This window comes from Dromiciops gliroides, chromosome 1 (assembly GCF_019393635.1).
Source record: "Dromiciops gliroides isolate mDroGli1 chromosome 1, mDroGli1.pri, whole genome shotgun sequence".
Classification (NCBI taxonomy): domain Eukaryota; kingdom Metazoa; phylum Chordata; class Mammalia; order Microbiotheria; family Microbiotheriidae; genus Dromiciops; species Dromiciops gliroides.
This window is the reverse complement of record NC_057861.1, coordinates 27,571,021-27,590,591: the sequence shown is the minus strand read 5'-3', so window position 1 is coordinate 27,590,591 and position 19,571 is coordinate 27,571,021. Positions and strand designations below refer to the sequence as shown.

Sequence of the window (19,571 nt, the reverse complement as noted above, 5' to 3'; positions counted from 1 at the left end):
CTCTCAGTTGTGCTTTCCCAATCTGTAAAATGGGTAGTCATATAATAATATAAGCAAAGTATATCACAAGCTTTAAATCGCTGTGGACATCTTAGCTTATTACTACTATTCAGTGCTCAAACTGGGGGAAAGAAAAGAAATAAGTACACATCTAGTGCCTACTGTGTGTCAGGTGGGCAGTTAGATGGCACTGTGGATGGAGTGCCAGCCCTGGAGTTAGGAGGATCTGAGTTCAAATCCAACCATAGATAATAGCTGTGTGACCCGGGGCAAGTCACTTCACCCTATCTGCCTCAGTTTCCTCATCTGTCAAATGAGCTAGAGAAGGAAATGGCAAAACCACTCCAGTGTCTTTACCCATGTTTGGGACAAAATTGCCTGGGTTTACCCAAATAACTTGAGACCACCAAGTCAAGCAGAGACAGATTTATTGCATTCTCATGAGAACAGGCGACCCCATGCCAGAGATGAGGTGTGCAGTAATGGGCTCACAAGTTGGGGGGTTTTTTTTTGTTTTTTTTGGTGGGGCCATGGGGTTAAGTGACTTGCCCAGAGTCACACGGCTAGTAAGCGTTAAGTGTCTGAGGCCGGCTTTGAACTCAGGTCCTCCTGAATCCAGGGCCAGTGCTTTATCCACTGTGCCACCTAGCTGCCCCCTACAAGTTGGGTTTTTATAGAGATTGGGGGGGGGGTCCCCTCGTGCACAGGGTGAGCTCACAATCTAACATCCAATCCTCTCTCATCCAGGGTGTGTGTTCAGCTCATGATCAGGGTATGAATGCATGCTCAGCTATGTCTGAGATCTTGGGGGAAAGGGGAGGGGGAAAAGGTCAAACCAAGGGAGGGAGAAAGGGGGAAACCATGGGAGGGGTGAAACCTCTCCAAACCATTCCACCTGGGTAAGGAGGGGCAAGGGGGAAGAATGGAGTGATGGTACCAGGAGCTGGTACAGGGCCTGGGGGTGGGGGGTGGTGGGGGTGGTTAGGACTTAGGAATGCAAAAGAGGGGTAGTATTTGGGTGGGGTCCACTCTAGCACTAACAAGAGTCATCTTCTCCTGCCTGGGCATGAGGTATGTTGTAGCAACAGCATAACTAACCCATAACAAGGACTGGGGGTTTGGAATGTAGGCAGAGGTTGAGAGGAAGGGGTACCAAGGTACATCTGGTTCAGTAAGACAAGATACATGATTTCTATTATAGTCTATGGAATAATACATGAACAAAATGATCTGACTATAATAGGGACTGGGAGCTGGGTACATTCCAGATGCCATCCTCGGAATCTAAACTGACTCAAGTCCACCTACCCCATACACCCAGAAAACCCCAAATGGGGTCACAAAAAGTCAGACGTGACTGATTGACTAAACATGTGCCAGGTACCATGCTAAGTACTTCTTCATTTCTTTTACAAACGTTATCTCATTTGATCCTTGTAACAATCCTAGGAGGTCAGTGCTATTAATATCCCCATTTTACAGTTGAGGAAACTGAGGCACACAGAAGTTAAGTGACTTGCCTAGGATCAAGCAGCTGGTAAATGTCTGAGCTGGCTCTGAACTCAGGCCTTCCTGACCCTAGACCCAGGGCTCTCTCCATTTTGCCAAAGGGCTTAAGAAACAAATGTAAGAAATTCCATATCCTGACAAAAATAACAGATTTAACCTAATATGTCTATAGCTCCCACATAAAAACCTGTTGAGTGTTTGTGGGAGGACTAAGATCATTTTTCAGACATTTGGCTTTGCTTGAGTTCTAACAGCATGAATGCATTTTTTTTTGTTTTTGTTTTTTTTTAAATCTTAGAAATCCTTTGTTCTACTGGTTATTTCCATCTTAATAGAGGAGGACCCTTAGGACTGGGAATGTCAGGGCTGGGAGGGCCCTTAGAACAAGGAATGTCAGAACTAGGAGGGGCCTTAGCACAGAGAATGTCAGTGCTGGGAGGGTCTTTAGAACAGGGAATGTCAGAGCTGTGAGGGGCCTTAGATAAGAGACTATCAGCTAGATATATATAGCTCTTTAAGGTTTGCAAACAACTTTAGAAATACTACTTCATTTTTTATCCTTACAACATTTTTGGGAGTTCAATTCAATTCAATTCAATCAAGATTTATTAAGTACCTACTATGTGATAAGTACTGGGAATACCAAAAAGAGGCAAAATACAGTGCTGGACCTCAAGGAACTTACAATCCAGTGGGGGAGATAAGATGGGAAACAAAGAAGTACAAAGAGAGCTATACATGCATAAATAAGGAATAACCAACCCAGGGAAGGCACTAGCATAAAAGGGTTGGGGAAAGCTTGTAGGAGGTGGAATTTTAGTTGGTCCTTCAAGGAAGCCTGAAAGTTCAGTAGCCGGAGATGAGGAGGGACAACATTCCAGCCACGGGGTCAGCCCGAGAGAATGTCCAGCGCCGAGAGACGGAGCGTCTGGTTGCTAGAACAGCCAAGAGGCCTGGATCGCAGAGGACAGGTTGGGAAGAAGGGTGTAAGGAGACTGGAAAGGTGGGAGAGGGCTTTGATTGCCAAACGGGTTCGTACCGGCTCCTGCGGTTAATAGGGAGCCATGGGAATTTATTGAGTGTGTGTGTGTGGGGGTGCGTGTGCCGTGATCAGACTGTCGTTTTATTCTTATCATTTTACAGATGAGGAAACGGAGGCAGAGATTGAACGCCTTGCTCAGGGTCTGAGGCTGGATCCGAACTCTGACCCTCCAGCTGTTTACCCGCGGCCGCTGTTCAGCCGCCCACCACGTGAAAGGCAGAAGGCGAAATTAACCAGGACCGTGCCAGGCCTGCAGAAGAAGACGGAAGCGAGCCGGTTCCTGCCCCGGAGGAGTTTACACTCTGCCAGCCTGTAAGCTTCCCGAGGGCGGGCCTGGAGGGCTTCACTGCTGCCCCCGGCGAGCAGCGCCCAGCCCAGTGCCCGGCGCAGCAGAAGGCGCGGGATCCTAGCTCGGGGAGCTGGCATGATTAGAACCGGCTTGCAGGCGGCCGCGTCTTCCTTGCGTCTTCGCGCCCCCTCGCGGCCGCTCGACGCTGGGGGCAGCCAGAGCTGGGGGCCCAGGCGGCTGGGCGGAACCCCCGGCGCGGGGCGCAGTTGCCTGCCCGGGGGAAGCCGGAAGTGCGCGGCGCACGCGCGGCCGGCGGTAGGCTTTTTGGGCCGACCGGCGGCCTGGCGGGAGGTTGGCGTCGCAGGCCGATGGCGTCACTATCGCGGTGCCGGGCGGTGAGGGGCGGGGGCGGAGGCGCGGGGGAGCGGAGCGCAGCGGAGGCGCTTGGGGGGCGGGGGGGGCGGCTCTACTCTCGTCTCCGGGATCCCGAGGCCTGGATGGCGGCCGGAGCGCCGCGGGCTCCGCGCTAAGCCTCGGCCCGGCCCGGCCCCTGAGGAAGCGGATCCGAGGAGGAGCCCGGGAGCGGGAGGAACATGACATCCCGGAGGTGAGCGCCGCGACCCCCGCGACCCCCGTCCGCCCACAAAGCACCGCGCGCCCCTCCCCCTCTCCAGGCCGCGAGACCCCCTCCCCCACCGGGAGTTCGGGGGGAGGGGCGGAGGAGTCAGTTCTTTCCCTTCCCCCAGTCTCCTCTGGCTCTTACCCTTCTGCCCCTCCCCCTCCCCTCCCCCTTCTTTCTCTCCCCTTCCCCTTCCCTTTTCTTCCCTTCCCCTTCTCCCCTTCTCTCTCACACCCCTTCCCCCTCTTTTCATCTTTCTCCCCTCCCCCTCCGCCCTCCCTCTTTCCCTCTTCCTCTTCTCTTTTATCTCTTCTCCTTTCTTACTCCCCTTTCTCCCTCCTCCATCCCCTCTTCCTCCCCTCCCCTCCCTGCCCCCTTTCCCTTCTCTTTTCACCTTTTTTTTCTCCCTCCTATATCCCTTCCGTCTCCCCCTTTCCCTCTTCTCTTTTCTCTCCCTTTCCCCTCTCACTCCCCTTCCCTCTTTCTTTTCATCTCTTTTTTTCTGACTCTCTTCTTCCCTCCTTCCTCATCGTTATTCCCCCCTTCCCTTTCCCTTCTCTTCACTCCTCCCCCTCCTCTTGTTTTCACTTTCTCACCCCCCCCCCCCCTTTTTGCTGTGAGGATCAAAGGAGAAACTATTTGTAAAGAGCTTTGCAGCAGGCCTGATACACACAGTAGGCTCTTAATGCTTATTCCCTTCCCCTCTTCTCTCTTTTCCCTCTTCTTTCCCTTTTTTCTCCTCCTTCCTTCTCTCTTTCCCTTGTCTTCTTCCTCCCTCTCTTCTCTCCCTTTCTCTCTTTCCTTCCTCTCTTCCTTTGTCCCTCCTTCCTCCTGGTAAGCAGAGACTGCCCTTTTGTCTTTCTTTGTGTCTCTCCAGCGCTTAGCAGAATTTGTTAACTGACTGATTAACTCACTCCTTTTCCCTCTTCTCTTTTCCTTCCTTCTCCCTTTTACTGCTTCAGGAATCTGCTGCTCTTGCTAGGTGTGGATCTCTTGATCCCCTTCTCTCCCCAGCGATATTCCAGCTCTTGCTTCCCCCTTCCCAATGGTGTTTCTATCACCTTCCTATGTATGTTTAGCCTTTGGTATTGGAAGAGTAATGATCACTTACATTTCCATGAGGTTTAAAAGCACTTTTCTCATAATAACCTTGTGAGATGCAAGCCTTATTATTCCCATTTGATGGAGGAGGAAACTGAGGCTCATAGAGGTGAAGAAGACATTGGCTCATGACCATGTTGCTAATAAGTATCAGAAGTGAATCTTCAGCTTGGGTGCCCCCCCTTTGTGCTCCACCTTCTTTTCTCCTGTCCTCATCTAAGAGGGCAAAGAGTCTGCCCCCCCAGCCTCTCTTCTCTTTCGTGATCTTTTCATTCATTTCACTGTCCCCTGAGGAATGACTTTTCTAAGGCCTCCAAACTGGCAGGCAGGTATTGTTTGCAGGCTGAAGATGCAAAGCTGAAGTGGGTCATCGTTGTGTACTGCATTCCTTCCTCATTGCTTCATGAAAATTGCCTAATAATTATTCAGAAATAACAGGCCTCCTTTGGGGGAGAGGTTCTTCGGGCTTGGTGCATGATAGGAGGGAGAAGAGTTCTTTCAGTGCCCCTAGTTAGCCACTGTTAGTTAGTATGTCCTTCAGCATTGTGTCTCCCTGGGCCTGTACTTAGTTAGGCAGACCCGAAGTAAGCCTTGGTGGAGTTTTCTGTCCTTAGTGAAATTTCTCATGTGTTCAAATCTTGGACGTTTTCAAGCTCTTTCCTTTTCTGGATAGGATCAATGGCATTAGTGAGAATTGATGTCCAGGTGCCTTGGGCTCCTTAAATGAAAAGATGTAGGCTAAAGCAAAGCTTCTTAAACTGGGGGTCGGGACCCCATAGCCGAATGTGGGGGTTGCAAAAGCTTTGGCAGCAAATGTTTGATTTGTGTCCCCATTTTATATACCTACACACCCAGGGGTTGAGTAAAAATTTCTGGGGTGGGGGGAGAGGGAAGGGGTTGTGAGTGGAAAAAGTTTAAGAAGCTTTGGGCTAAAGAAGGAATGATTTACCTTCTAGCTGTTAATTAAGCATGGAAGATCTGTTTCAATATCATAGTCACCTCATTGATCTTAGTCTGACCTGTCATTACTAGCAAATATTGCCAACCCTTTATAGGTTATGCTCCCATCTTTTTTTAATTTTAATTTTTTTGGGTGACTGCCCTGTTTTGTTTAGTGCAAAAACATCGCCTCTTTTTTGTGACATTTAAACAATGGTGTTGAGCTAGGGTGGGATCCAAATGAGAAACTTCTTCAGAAATTAGGAATATTTCCCGAACATTCTCTCTGTCTCTATCTTTTTGTCTTTCGTGTGTGTGTGTGTATGTGTGTGTGTGTCTCTGCATATATATGTGTGTCTGTGTGCGTATGTCTGTATATATATGTGTATGTCTGTCTGTGTGCGTGTGTCTGCATATATATATGTGTGTGTGTGTGTGTGTGTCTCTCTGTCAGTTTCCATGATTGTTTTGGGGCAGATAAAACTCCAACCTGAACACTTTCGGAGGCGAATCCCCTGGGCAGGTTTGAGGCCAAGCTCTGCCTGATGTGGGGCATGTGTGACTGCATCTCAGCAAGGCTCTGTGTGGCCTTAAATTCGCTCCCTCCCGGAGCCTTTGTCTGTCTGTTACTTAATCTCTCAAAGTAATCATTGAGCCTTGGTTCAGGGTCTGCTATTCCCAACCACGAAGGATCTGCCTTTCTAGGACATGAAAAGGTTGGGGGACAGGAAAGGGGCTCCTTAGGAAGAGTTATGTCGTGCAGCCTGGTGTGTTTTAGGGACTGCAGAGTCTTGGCTAGGCAGAGCCCCCCAAATGGGTCTAAATCAACTTCTAATGACTGAAGCCCCATTCACTCCTGCCGGTGCCTGGTTAACAGCAGCCTAAGAATAATGATTGTGATAATAGGCCGGGGCCTTGGAGGCCCCAAGACCCGGGTTCCGATTCTGTCATGCTAACTGGGGGCCTGGGCTGGCCACAAGACCTTTTTGGGTCTCAGTCAGCCCTTCCCCTCATCTGCAAAGCTCTTCTACATCCATTATCTACACCCACCCTCACAATGTTACTAATCCCTATCTTGAAGAACTGGAGGATCTGAGGTGAAGTGCTTTGCCGCTGTCTATAGCTTAGTGAGCTGTAGTCCGTTTGGAGGCCGTCCACACTTTCCAACTCCAGACCTTTTCCTCTTCCCCTCAGCTGTTCGTGTGGGACTTCCACATCTCAGGGAACTGGAGGGACTGAGCAATCACTGCTTAGCCTTAGTTTTTTTGCTATGGTTTGATGACAGAGCTGAGATTAGCATGGGGAGGTGGGACTGCCTCTGCCTCAGCTATAGTTTGCTGCTCCTCGCGCAAGACTTCCTTTATCTTTGTCATTTTGCTGCCCTCTCCTCCCCCCTGAAATGAAGATTAGCCCTTTCCTTTATCTCTGGTTGTTTAATTTAGTTGGAGGCTATCACTGGTGGCCTTGTATATTTAGCTCAAGTGTAGGAAATAAATAAACTTGCCTTACTGAAATACTCGCGGCTATGCTTGCCTGTCGATATTCTTAACATTATATTCCTATTTAATGTCAGGTTTTCCCCTGAGCTGGAGAAATAGAGACCCCTCTGCTTGGATTACATATTTTCTGCTTCAGGGTTCTGTCAATGGGTCCCACTGCTATAAAGTTACAGAGGAAGTCCATGGGCTTGCTAAGGTGCAGGCTGATTCATAAACAGTCGTTTCTAGCAACCGTGTCCTTTGTTGGGGCCAAGAGAGCAGATGGAGAAAATCTGCTAAAACCTTTACCTTTGGGAAAGCCAGGGCGGGCCTTGCTGTCCAGCATGGCTCTTTAAAAGAAAGGAAAGAAAACTGTTACTCTTGTAGCCGTCTCCCCCTTCCCCTTTCTTTTCCCCTTCTTCTACACCCCAGTCGTGTAGGACTTTTTCCCCAACTACTGGCCTGGACTCTTGGCACTGCTCTCTCTTTCCCTCCCTTTTCTCTTTTCTCGTCTCTCTTCTTTCCTCTCCTCTCTCTCAGTCTCTCTCTCTCTCTCTTTTCTCCCTCTGTCTCCCTTTCTTTGTCTCCCCATAAGATGGGATGTTTTGTTCATTTTAAAATATTTTATTGACATCTTTTGTTTTTACATCATCATCATCATCATTCCAGATATATTCCCCCTTTCCATATAACAAAGAAAAATAATCAAACTCAACTGATGGTGACTTTCCTAATAGCATATTCAACATTCTACACTCACCATCTCTCCCCTCTCTATTGAAGAGGGAAGTAATATTGTAATTATTATATAGGCTTTTTTTGGGGGGGGGGGCAAGGCAATGAGCGTTAGGTGACTTGCCCAGGGTCACACAGCTAGTAAGTGTCAAGTGTCTGAGACTGGATTTGAACTCAGGCCCTCCTGAATCCAGGACCAGTGCTCTATCCACTGTGCCACCTAGCTGCCCCCTAACAATAGATTAATTTCAATAGAAGAATGCAGTTATTTACTAAATGTTCTCTGCGCCACCCCAGACAAGATTCACATACCCCCTTGTGATATTCATATCACAGGTTGAGAATTTCTGCTTTTTTTTTTTTTTTTGCAGGGCAGTGGGGGTTAAGTGACTTGCCCAGGGTCACACAGCTAGTAAGTGTCAAGTGTCTGAGGCTGGATTTGAACTCAGGTCCTCCTGAATCCAGGGCTGGTGCTCTATCCACTGCACCACCTAGCTGCCCCCCTCTACATTTTTTTTTAACAACCCATTCTGACCCCCCACCCCCACCCCCTTTTCACATTGCTGGACTTATATTCCTTACCTATAGGGTAATAACTTTCATATGGTGTCCCAAAAATCTTCTTGCAGGTAGAAGCTCTTAAAGCTTAAAGCTTTGGGGGTACCTTGTATATATTATCTGATCCTTGCAACAACCCTGTGAAGTAGGTGCTTTATTAGATCCATTTTTCACTTTTTGTAGCTGAGGAAACGGGGAGGAAGTTAAAAAGTGATTTGCCCAGTGTCCCTAACTGTTCCATGTTAGAACTGGGACATGAAGCCAGGGCCTCCTGATCCCAAGTCCAGGATTCTCTCTGCTAGCCCATGGACACGTCCTTTCTCTGCTCATAACTTTGGTGCTTCCCAAAGCAAGCTCAGCAGTCACGCTCCTTCTTAGTCTGGGTCTCAGGGCTGCCTTTTGGGGAGCAGTGACACTCCTTTTTAGGAGCCCTGTTTACTGCTGTCCCCTCTACAAACCCTGCTCCCTTCTGCCTCTTCAATTTTTTTTTTTTTTGTTCATAGTATTTCTGTGCCTGAAATGTGTCCTTCCACCCCCACCTCCCCAATTTTTATCCATCCTTTAAAGCCCAACTCAAATGCTGTCTATTCTGAGAAGCCTGCCTTGATCTCCCCCAATAAGATTTCATAATATTATGTGTGTAACCTCTCATATATTAGTAACTATATACAAAAAGCAAACATTACAGTAAAAATGAATGTTCATAAAACTATGATTTTCAAGTTATTTGACTTTTGTTTGTTTTTTTTAGTGAGGCAATTGGGGTTAAGTGACTTGCCCAGGGTCACACAGCTAGTAAGTGTTAAGTGTCTGATCCGGATTTGAACTCAGGTCCTCCTGACTCCAGGGCCAGTGCTTTATCCACTGCGCCACCTAGCTGCCCTGTTATTTGACTTTTTTAAAGGGTATGTTAACTTAAAAAACCCAAACTACTTTGCTTCTATGTCCCTTCAGATCTGTTTTCCTTCTGTGTTCTTTCCCCTGGCTCTTATTCCTAGCATTTTTTAAAAACTTAGATCTAGAGCTGAAGGAGACCTGAGACCTCATAGCCCAGCTGGTCCAATGCCCTAATTTTACAGATGAGGAAATGAGCCAACATCAAATGACTTGTCCAGGGTCACACAGCAAGTATGTGTTTGAGGTGGGATTTGAAGCCACTTCTCCCTGACTCCAAATCTAGTGCTCTCTGCATGGACAACATCAAAGCACAAAGATACTCAGTATTGAAACTTCATTAGAAGATAACGATTTATTAAGATCGATAGTACATTGCCAATAAGAAAGCTTTTTCTATTTCTCTTTTTTTTTTCTTTTTGGTGGGAGAATGAGGGTTAAGTGACTTGCCCAGGGTCACACAGCTAGTAAGTGTCAAGTGTCTGAGGCTGGATTTGAACTCAGGTCCTCCTGAATCCAGGGCTGATGCTTTATCCACTGTGCCACCTAGCTGCCCTTTTCTATTTCTCTTAATTTGTGCCTTGTATTGTGTGAAGTCTCATAGAATAGTCGAAAGGTGGCTAGACTTGGAATCTGGAAAGACCCTTCACTAAGTGGAAGGAACATATAAGTATTTATCAATCAGCTACTAAGTTCTAGGCAATGTGCTAAGTGTTTTTTTTACAAATATCATCTCAATTGGGTCCTCACGACAACCTTGGGAGGTAGGTGCTATTATTATCCCCATTTTACAGTTGAGGAAGCTGAGATAGATGGAGGTGAAGTGACTTGCCCAGGGCCACACCACTGGTAAGTGTCTGAGGCACGATTTGAACTCAGGTCTTCCTGACTTGAGTCCCAAGGCTCTGCTCACTCTGCGCCATCACAAACAACTCTTATCACGTCTCTGAACTTCAGTTACCTTTAAAATGGAGCTTGCAATGCATGTGCTGTCTACCTTGTTGGAGGGATTATGAGAAAAGCACTTTATAAGCCTTCAAGCACTATAGAAATGGGAGCTATTACTGTCCTGGTACCAATTACCTGCCGCTGCGCATGAGCTATACTTATCCCATAGAAAAAGAGACATTAATTTCTTTCAAAACACAGGCTATTCTTCCAGCAATCAGAAATTCCTTAATTAGAAACCACTGTATAGAATACTTTCTTCCAAAGACAAGCGTTAGCGCTTTCTTGAGTGGGTTAGAATCACTTTGCTTCGTAAGGAGCTGAAAGGAGAATTCTGCTGCTGCCCAGCGGTGGCACCTCTAACACCAGGCAGCCCCTTGGACAGCTTTGGCCCTGTTTCTTAAGCTTCTGCCCTGGGCTAGATACGGACATGGCAAAGGCAAAGACCAGCTGGTCCTGACTTTGGAGGGGCTTCTGGTTTGAAATGGGATGCCAATGTGAGAGCAGTGGCCCTGACAGACAGGCAAAGGGTTCTGAGATGTTTAGGGGTCAGTGAGAAGGGAAAGTTTCTTGCCGGCATCACCCACTTGTGCTCTTCTGAAGGAAAGGAATTACTTTAAGGAAAGGAGATCTGAAGGGTGCTGGGAAGATTCTCCTCCTGGCTAGCATGGGGAGTGGTGTGAGCAAAGGCCCAGGACCAGAGGGCAGGATATGAATGGGTATCATGCAAGTACCCCCTTCTGCTGGGCCTAGGAGACTAGCTGAGTTGGGGATAGAGGTGGCAGAAGGCTGGCAGGAGAAAAAAGGCCACCCAGGTGGTTTGGAGCCACATCACATGAACCTTAAATTCCAGGGGCAAGAACTCATACTTTCTTTCACAGACAGTGGGGCAGCTAGGTGGCACAGTTGATAGAGCACTGGCCCTGAAGTTGGGAAGATTTGAATTCAAATTTCACCTCAGACACTTACTAGCTGTGTGACCCTGGGCAAGTCACTTAACCCAAGTTGCCTTCAACATTTGGGACTGTCTCCAGTCATCCTGATGTATATCTTGCCACTGAACCCAGATGGCTCTGGAGGAAAAAGTGAGGTTGGTAACTCTGCACAGCTCTCCCTCACTTAAACCCCTCTTTGAGAACAACAATAATAGGTAGCGACTGAGATTTGGAGTGGAGGAATGACATTCCTGGAGGTACAGCCCAAGAGATAAATAAAGCAGCTTTGCTCTATTTGTTACTTTGCCCAGTGTTAACCTTTGACTCCTGCTGGGTCACAGGGTCATAAAATGGGCTGGAAGGGACATCAGAGGCTATCTAGTCCAACCCTTGACAGAGGAAGAAACCGAGGCCAGGAGGGGAAGTCACACAGCTAGTGTCAGGTAGGATTGGAACCCAGGTCTTTAGAACCAGCATTTTAACCATTACCTGATACTGTGTCTCAAAATCAAGGCTTCCAGAATGAGATTTGAAATTTTCAATTTGACTGGGCAAGTATGATTTCTCATATCTTAGCTGCTAAAAAACTTGTAGACACAGTGCTGGGCACACAGGCTTCTGAGAAGCACTTTCTGATTTTGGTTATTCTCATGATTTTTTTGGGGGGCGGTTCTTACAGTTAGTAGTGCTTAATGTAGCACCGTGTTCTTTTAGACATTTAGTAACTAACAGGATACTAGGCAATGGCTCAGAAGTTTATATGGAGAGGTCATGAGATTGGACAGGCATTGGTAGGTAGGAGTGGGAAAAGAGGACGTGTTTAATTTAACCTTTGCCTCTTTTTACCTATATGAGTTGGGAGAAATCATTTAACCTTCCAGGGCCTCAGTTTCCTCCTCTGTAAAGTGAGGGATTGGATTAGTCAGCATGTAAGCTCCCTCTGGCTCTAAGTCCACCTTGGCTATGCCTTCAGGCTAACTTTTGACTCCCTTGCTCCCTCTTCCCCTCCATTTCTTGATCGACAAACATTTAGGGAGGCAGCCATACATGCAAACATCACTGGCTTTGGAGTCATGAGCGAGGCTCAAACCCAACCTCTGATGCTTTATAACCTCTGGGACTTTGCACAAGTTGTTTACTTTCTCTGGGTCTCAGTTGCTTCATATGTCAAATGAGGAGGTTGGGCTGGCTGGTCTTAGGGTCCTACCAGCTCTAGGTCTATGAACAGGTGATCAATCAATGAAACAGTGTCCCACTTGCAGTAAACCCCACGTGCACCCTCTCCCATTTCTCAAATGTCAGCTGGCTAATCTGATAAATGAATAAATGACAGTCGCCTTTTTGTCCCTGCTAATACATGTCCATTTTAATTACTGTCTTTTGGAGACAGTGTTCAGCTTTGTTGAAGTTTATGGGGGTGGAGTATGGGGAGTTGATCTCAAATAACACCTGGAGGCACAATTAGTGCTTCCCCCTGGAAGGCCATCCTGGGACATAAACATTTTAGGTTAATGCTGCTCTTCTATTTCCTCTCATAGCTTCAGTTAACAAACCTGAAATATAATTGATATTAGCAGCTGCCCCATCTAGGGGTGATTTAAAAGTATAGTTGTGCTTCTGGACCCATCCTCCTAGAAGAAGCTGTCTATAGTTGTCACCTCTACTTTCTCATCTCCCACTTATTTCTCAGGCCTTTGCATTCTGGCTTTCAACCTGCTACCGGATTGCTCCTTCAGGTCCTAGCCATCGCTCTTCAAAAACAAAAAGGTAGCTTTGTCGACTCTTGGTTTCTAAATTGCATCGTGTCTGGATAGGGCACAGCTCCCCAGCCCTCCATCGCCGGGATGGCGTCTGCAGCATTTGATTTCCTTGGCCCTCCTCTCTGGAAAGGAGAGAGCTGCTTCCGTATTTCTTTCCTAGGGCCGAGATTGATCATTATCATTAGCCTGTGTTGAGCTTCTCTGTGTTCTTTTCATTTACATGATGATTATTATGCATAATTATGTATATTGCTCTCTTGGTTCTGCCTACTTCACTCAGTATTAGTTCATAAAAGTCTTTCCAGATTTCTCTTGAATTCCCCATAGTCGTTTCTATTACTTTCATGTACCATAATTGGTTCAGCCAATTCATCATCGATGGACACTCTCTTTGTCTCCAATTTTTGGCTCCCACAAAAGGACTGCTGTGGATATATTGGTGAATATAGGGGGCTTTCTTCTGTTTCTGATCTTGTTGGCATAAATGCCCAGGAGTGAGATTTATGGCTCCAAGGACTAATGGGCTTTGAATTGCAACTTCCATTGGTCTTTTTTCAATCAGCATCCTCCTTAGACCCTGCCCCTGTTGATACTGTTGAACCCTCTTCCTGGATATTCTGTCTTTCCTGGGCTTTTGTGACCCATCATCATCTGGATTTCCTCTTGCCTATCTGGACTGGTCTATTTCAGTCTCCTTTGCTGAGTCATCATCTCTGTCCTGCCAGGGTTCTATCTTGGGTCCTCTTCCCTTTATACTCTTAATGATCTCGTTAGATCCCATGGGTTCAATTACTACCTCTATGAAGTGGACTTCCATATAATATATATCCACCCCCCAGTTTTTCTTCTGTGCTGGAGTCACCAGCTTCCTGATGCATAGCTCCACTGGATATCCCTTAGGTTTCTCAAATTAAATGTGTCCAAAACAGAACTCATTAATCCTTATATTCATTCCAAATTCTAATTTAAAATGCTAGCCTTAAATGCCAAATAAAACGAGCATTCCCATATGCATAGTAGATCAGGAGAAGAAGATTGTCTTTGAAACTTGTCACTCTATTTTGTAGAGCTCTACATAATAAGTCACTTAAAAAAAATTCTAAGTTTAATAAGCAACTTTTCAAACTGTCCTACTTTTTTGTATATCCTCCTGAACTTCTTTAAATTTTCTTCTGTACCTTTAAAAATACTTCAGCGATCTTTTTTTCTTTTACTTTGTTTTTCTTTTTGGCAACCCAATCCAAAGCCCCTTGTTTTTTCTTCTACCCTCCTCTCCCGAATTGGGGCTGGGGGGGGGGGTGGCAGGAAGAAAGAAACCAAGCAAAATACAATCCTCATGTTAACTGTGTCCAAAGATTTATGTCTCATTCTGAATGCTGATTCTTTCACCTCTCTTAGGAGGTGACTACTATGTACTATGGAGTTGGGGTTGGTCATTGCATTGATCAAAGTTCCTAAGTTTCCCAGAGTAACTCATTCCCCTTTCCCCTAAACCCACTCTTTCTTATTTCCCTTTCTTGTGAGGGTGCCACCATTTTCCTTGTGACCTGTGTTTACAACATTAAAGTCAATCTCAACTCATAGAGTTACTCAGTTTGAGAGTTGGAAGGAACCTCATTGGCCATCTAATCCAACCCCTTCAAAAAAGGAATCTCCATGATGTTTGACTTCTGCTTGAAGACCTCCAAGGAGCGGAGCCTGCCGTCACTATCAGGCCATTCCACTTTGGGAGGGTCCTTGTTGGGGAGCTTTTCCAGACATCAGACTGAAATGTGCCTCTTTGTGGCCCATTGTTCTTGGTCTTGTCCTCTGGGCCCAAATGGAACAAGTCTAGTCTGTCCTCATGACAGCCCTTTAGATGTTTGAAGACAGCTCTCATGTTTTCTTGAGTCCATGCCCAGTTCTTTCAATCAGGCCTCAGGACAGGGACATGAGACCTTTGGGCACTCTCTTTGTAAACCATGGCACCTAGACTGAACACAATGCTGCAAGGGAAGTTTGCTGAGGGCAGAGTGCAGGGGGACCAGCACATCACTCTTCCTGGAAGCTCTGCCCAAGATGGCGTTTGACTGTCATCTATGATGCTGACTCAGTGAGCTGGCAGTTCTGTCCTTGTGGTGTGTGTAGGGGGGAGAGTGAGTGAGAGAGCACTTGCGAGCTTGAGGAGCCTTTTAAATCTGGTGGTGTAGGGGTTGGATTAGGTGACCTGATGTCCATTGCACCTCTCAGATGGTGTGATTATGTCATTTTGTAAAGCACGTCTGCCCTGAAATCAGGTCTGAACTGTGTGGTACAGTGGAAGGAGCTCTGGGTTGGGAGGCAGAGGGCGTGGATTTGAATTTCAACTCTGCTCTTTACTCCCTGTGTTATCTTGGGCAAGTCATTGAACCACTTTGGGCTCACTTTCCTCATTTGTCAGAATGAATTTTTTTTTTCTTTTTCTTTTTCTTTTTCTTTTTTTTGGCGGGCAATGGGGGGGTTAAGTGACTTGCCCAGGGTCACACAGCTAGTAAGTGTTAAGTGTCTGAGGCCAGATTTGAATTCAGGTCCTCCTGACTCCAGGGCCCTTGCTTTATCCACTGCACCACCTAGCTGCCCCAAGCCCTTTCAGTTTTAAAGTCAATTGCCCTATAATCCTAAAAGTTGACTAGAATATAGCCATACAGCAATAATCCCTTCCTGATCCAAAGTACAATATAGTTTAAGGCAAGTAGGGAACCAATTAAGAAAATTTAATTATTTTTTCACTTTTCTTGATGCCTTTTGTTTATTACATCCCATTGATTTTTGAATGTGACACTTCCCTCCTTCCAAATAAGTCCAGGAAAATTGTATCTATCTCATCCAAAGCATTGATAAGGTTTTAATGAGTCATGTCAGTAAACTCTTAGAGGTAACTGAAGAACCTGGAGTTACTGGAGACTTTTGAAATGAGGGTCTAGCTAATAACAGCAGAAACTTTCTGCAAATCCGATGAGGATATTTCTCCCCTTCTTTGAACTAATTCATTCTAAATTGATGAATCATTTGACAGTTGAAAAAGCAGGAAAGCATCTCTCCCTTTTCCAGTTGGTGAATAATAAGAAACAAGGTGGAGACAGTATTAGCTGCAGTTAGAGTTTGTCTCGTGGTGATCCAGCTGCATGGGTGTGTTTAATTTTCCTTTGAGGATAAACACATTTATATTTATAACATAATTCCAGAAATTCTTGTTTTATTTCAAAAAATCCAGAACACAGAGATTTGTTGCTTAGTTAAATAAAATACTACAAATGTTATTTTGGATGGAAAAATAGTGTGGCAAAAACATTTTCTAAATATCGATGGATAAGAGACTAATTACTTCCCAGTGACTTCAAAAGTATCTTTCAGGTATTTTTTGTAAGGAAAATAACCAGACAATCATAGAGTTTTCTGACACCATTATAAAAAATAATCTGGAAAGTCTATCAAAAGGAATCATGGCTTGTAAGTATGAGGTGCATTTAAAATCATATCTGAAATGGGAAGACTACATTTGGTATTCAGGTTATATCTAACAACAAGAACGAGCTTTGTAGAAAAAATGGTCATTAAATTAAAGTCTTCTGACTAATGATTTAAACTAGATTGAAGTCGGTGTGACATCAGTTAAATCCATTCCCTCCCCTGTGAGTTAGCTCTATAGCCCGTCTCTCCACCGCCGTTAAACTTAGACAGACATCAATAACTGGGCCCTTGAAGATTGCCTGAGTTAGTGGCAGAAGGAGGCCCTCATCTGGGTCTTATCGCCTGCTTTAGCCTTCTGGCCGTCTCCTTCTGCAGCCAAATCAAAGCTTCTGCGTTCTTCCATTGCCTTTGGCTGAGCAGACTCTGATGGGCTTGGTGAGGGGAGATGCTTTTCGATTTCATCTTTTTAGGCAGCACTCCGTCTTCACCTCTGTGGCCAATGGCCAACCTTGTTACTCTAGTCACCTGCTCTTTTATGAAGCCTTGCCTGTACCAGGGGCAGCCCAGTTGGCTGTGGCATTCTTGTGTGACTTTGTCATGTTGATAGCTGGCTAAAAATGGAATCCGGCTGTGGCTGGGGACTCGTCTTTTTCTTTTTTTTTTTTTCTTTTTCCCTTTTGGACCTGCTTATATGAACAGCATTGGTCTTCTCTGATCTTGGGCTTTCTGTGGAAAATGGAGGTTAAAAGAAAGGGCCATTATGGGGCTGGAAACCAAACTTCAGTTGGGGAATTTTGGTTCTTGCTTCTTTCTCCTACCCTCTCAGGGCACCCCACTGCTGCCCAATGGAGGGAGAAGCTTCATTGCCCTAAATGAGCCCACTCTGTGTGGTCTACTTTGGCCAGTTTTCATGGGGGGGGCCGGGATTGCCGCGCCAACCTAAAACAAGTTAAGGAGCAACTCTCCTTCCAGATTAGCCACAAAATGAGAGTTTATGTTTGGGGAGAAAGAAGAAAATGGCGTCAAGTACCCTAAGGGTTGCTTTTGAGAGAAGCTGCTGAAGACTTTCCTTTGTGATCTGGGCTTGGGTGAGACAACACAATGGCCTTTTGCCTTGTAGAAATGAATGGCATTCTTCTGTCCTTGTGGGCTGTTATACCATGGTAGTTAGAGAAAAGCTGGGAAAAGGAGAATTAGAAAATCCTTGAGTACTTTACTTGCCCCAAGGTAACAACAGCAGCTCAAATTGATATAGCACTGGATACAGACCTCTGAGGTCATCTTGTCAGATCTCTTAATTTTTTTCCTTTTTTAAAAAAATCTAAAGTTTACATTTTTTTAGATGAACAAAAATGTATTTTCTCTTCTTCCCTCTCTGCCTCCACACCATGAAAAAAAACCTCCAAATTTAGCAAAAACCCTTGCAACAATGGTATAATCAAATAAAAGAAATCTGGGCAATGGTCATGTCCAAAGAATATATGTCTCATTTTGTACCCTGAATCCATCACTTCTCTGTCAGGTGATGGATAGCATCATGTATCTTCTGGAATCCTGATAGGTCATTTCATTGATCAGAGCTCTTAAGTCTTTCAAAGTTTTGTCTTTACTGCTTTGTTGTTACTGTATATATATGTTGTCCTCCTGATTCAGCTCACTTCGCTCTTTTTTTTGGTGAGGCAATTGGGGTCAAGTGACTTGCCCAGGGTCACACAGCTAGTAAGTGTTAAGTGTCTGAGGCCAGATTTGAACTCAGGTCCTCCTGACTCCAGGGCTGGTGCTCTATCCACTGCGCCACCTAGCTGCCCCTCACTTCACTCTATCAGGTCATGTAAGGTTTTTCTTTCTAGGTTTCTTTGAAATTGTGCCCTTTGTCATCTCTCATAGCCTAGTAGCATTCTGCTCCATTCATATACCATCATTTGTTTAGGCATTTTCCAATTGACAGGCATCCCTAAAGCTGCTAGGTTTTGCCACTACAAAAAGAACTGCTATTAATGTCCTTGTATACATGAGTACTCTTCCTCTTTCTTTGATCTCTTTGGGGTCTAGGCTTAGCACTGGTATCACTGGGTCAAAGGGTATGTATAGTGTAGTACATTTTTGAACATAGTTTTCATATTTCATATTTCTTTCCAGAATGGCTGAATGAGTTCAAAGCCCCACTGAGAGGGCATTAAATATGCTTGATTTTCCCACAGCTCTTTCAACATTGATAATTTTTTTTTTTTTGCCAACTTTACCAATCTGCTAAATATGAGGTGGCCAACCCTCCCAGATCATTGGCTTATAGATGTAGAGCTGACAGGGACCTTAGCAGTCACCTGGGCTAACCCTTTCACTCTACATCTAAGGACACTATGGCCCAGGAAGGTAAGGTGACTTGGCCAAGGTCACAAAGGTGGTAAGTATTGGAGATGGAGTTTGAACATTATACAGTTGGCAAAGCACTTTCTCCAAAAGGGCTTTGTAAATCTTACACTGCTATATGAGCAGTTATTATTAATAATCCTGTGAGGTAGATGGTACGTGCATTATTGTCTTTGCTTTCATGGAATTTGAGAGTTGAGAGGGACAGATGAATCTACACTCTAACATCCCCAACAAGTGCTTGACCATCCCTTGCTTGAAGACCTGCAAGAAGGAAGAGCCCACCAGTTTTCTTAAAAAAAATTAAAAAATTTTAAATGGGGTAGTGAGGGTTAAATGACTTGCCCAGGGTCACACAGCTAGTAAGTGTCAAGTGTTTGAGGCCATATTTGAACTCAGGTCCTCCTGACTCCAGGGCTGGTGCTCTATTCACTGCACCACCTAGCTTCCCCGTAGCCCACTGCTTTTCCAGATGGCCTGTTCTACTTAGGGACAGTTCTCATTGTTAGGAAGTTTTCTCTTGAGCTGAAATTTGCTTCTTTTCAATTTCTATCCATTACTTCTGGTTCTGGACCCTGGGGCCAAATGGAAAAGCTTAGTTCACCCTTCCTGTGACATCCCTATTGATATTTGAAGACAGCTCTTATGTCCTCCCTGTGTCTTCTCCACACTAAGCAGGCCCAGTTCTTTCAGCCAGTCCTTATAACAGATTTGACCTTTGGCCATCCTGGTTGCCCTGTTCTGGGCACCCTCCAGTTTACCAACATCCCTTTTCAGCCATGGCTCCAAATGAGGTTTCCTAAGGGCAGAGTACAGAAGGACAAGCATTTCCCTCTTCCTGGAGGCTCTGCCCCTCTATAGAAGCCCAAGATGGCTTTAGCACCTTACTCAGCTGACTCGGTGAGCTGACAGCTCACTTTAGACCAAGCTCTGTCTATTCATTGCTCCCCAGTCTTATCCTGGTG

At 45.6% G+C, this 19,571-nt stretch overlaps 1 protein-coding gene across 4 annotated transcripts in view; it reads left to right on the top strand.

Annotated features, from left to right (window-relative positions):
- Nucleotides 1–3,289: 3,289 nt before the first annotated feature.
- The window catches only part of PTPN11 (protein tyrosine phosphatase non-receptor type 11), a 71,704-nt gene continuing 55,422 nt past the window's right edge, over nucleotides 3,290–19,571 (top strand). For all 4 annotated transcript variants that reach the window (XM_043982153.1, XM_043982168.1, XM_043982144.1 and 1 more), the window contains exon 1: nucleotides 3,290–3,447. In XM_043982153.1, the coding sequence (XP_043838088.1) occupies nucleotides 3,434–3,447 (14 nt within the window). In that variant the 5' untranslated portion in view covers nucleotides 3,290–3,433. The remainder of the gene's footprint in view (nucleotides 3,448–19,571) is intronic.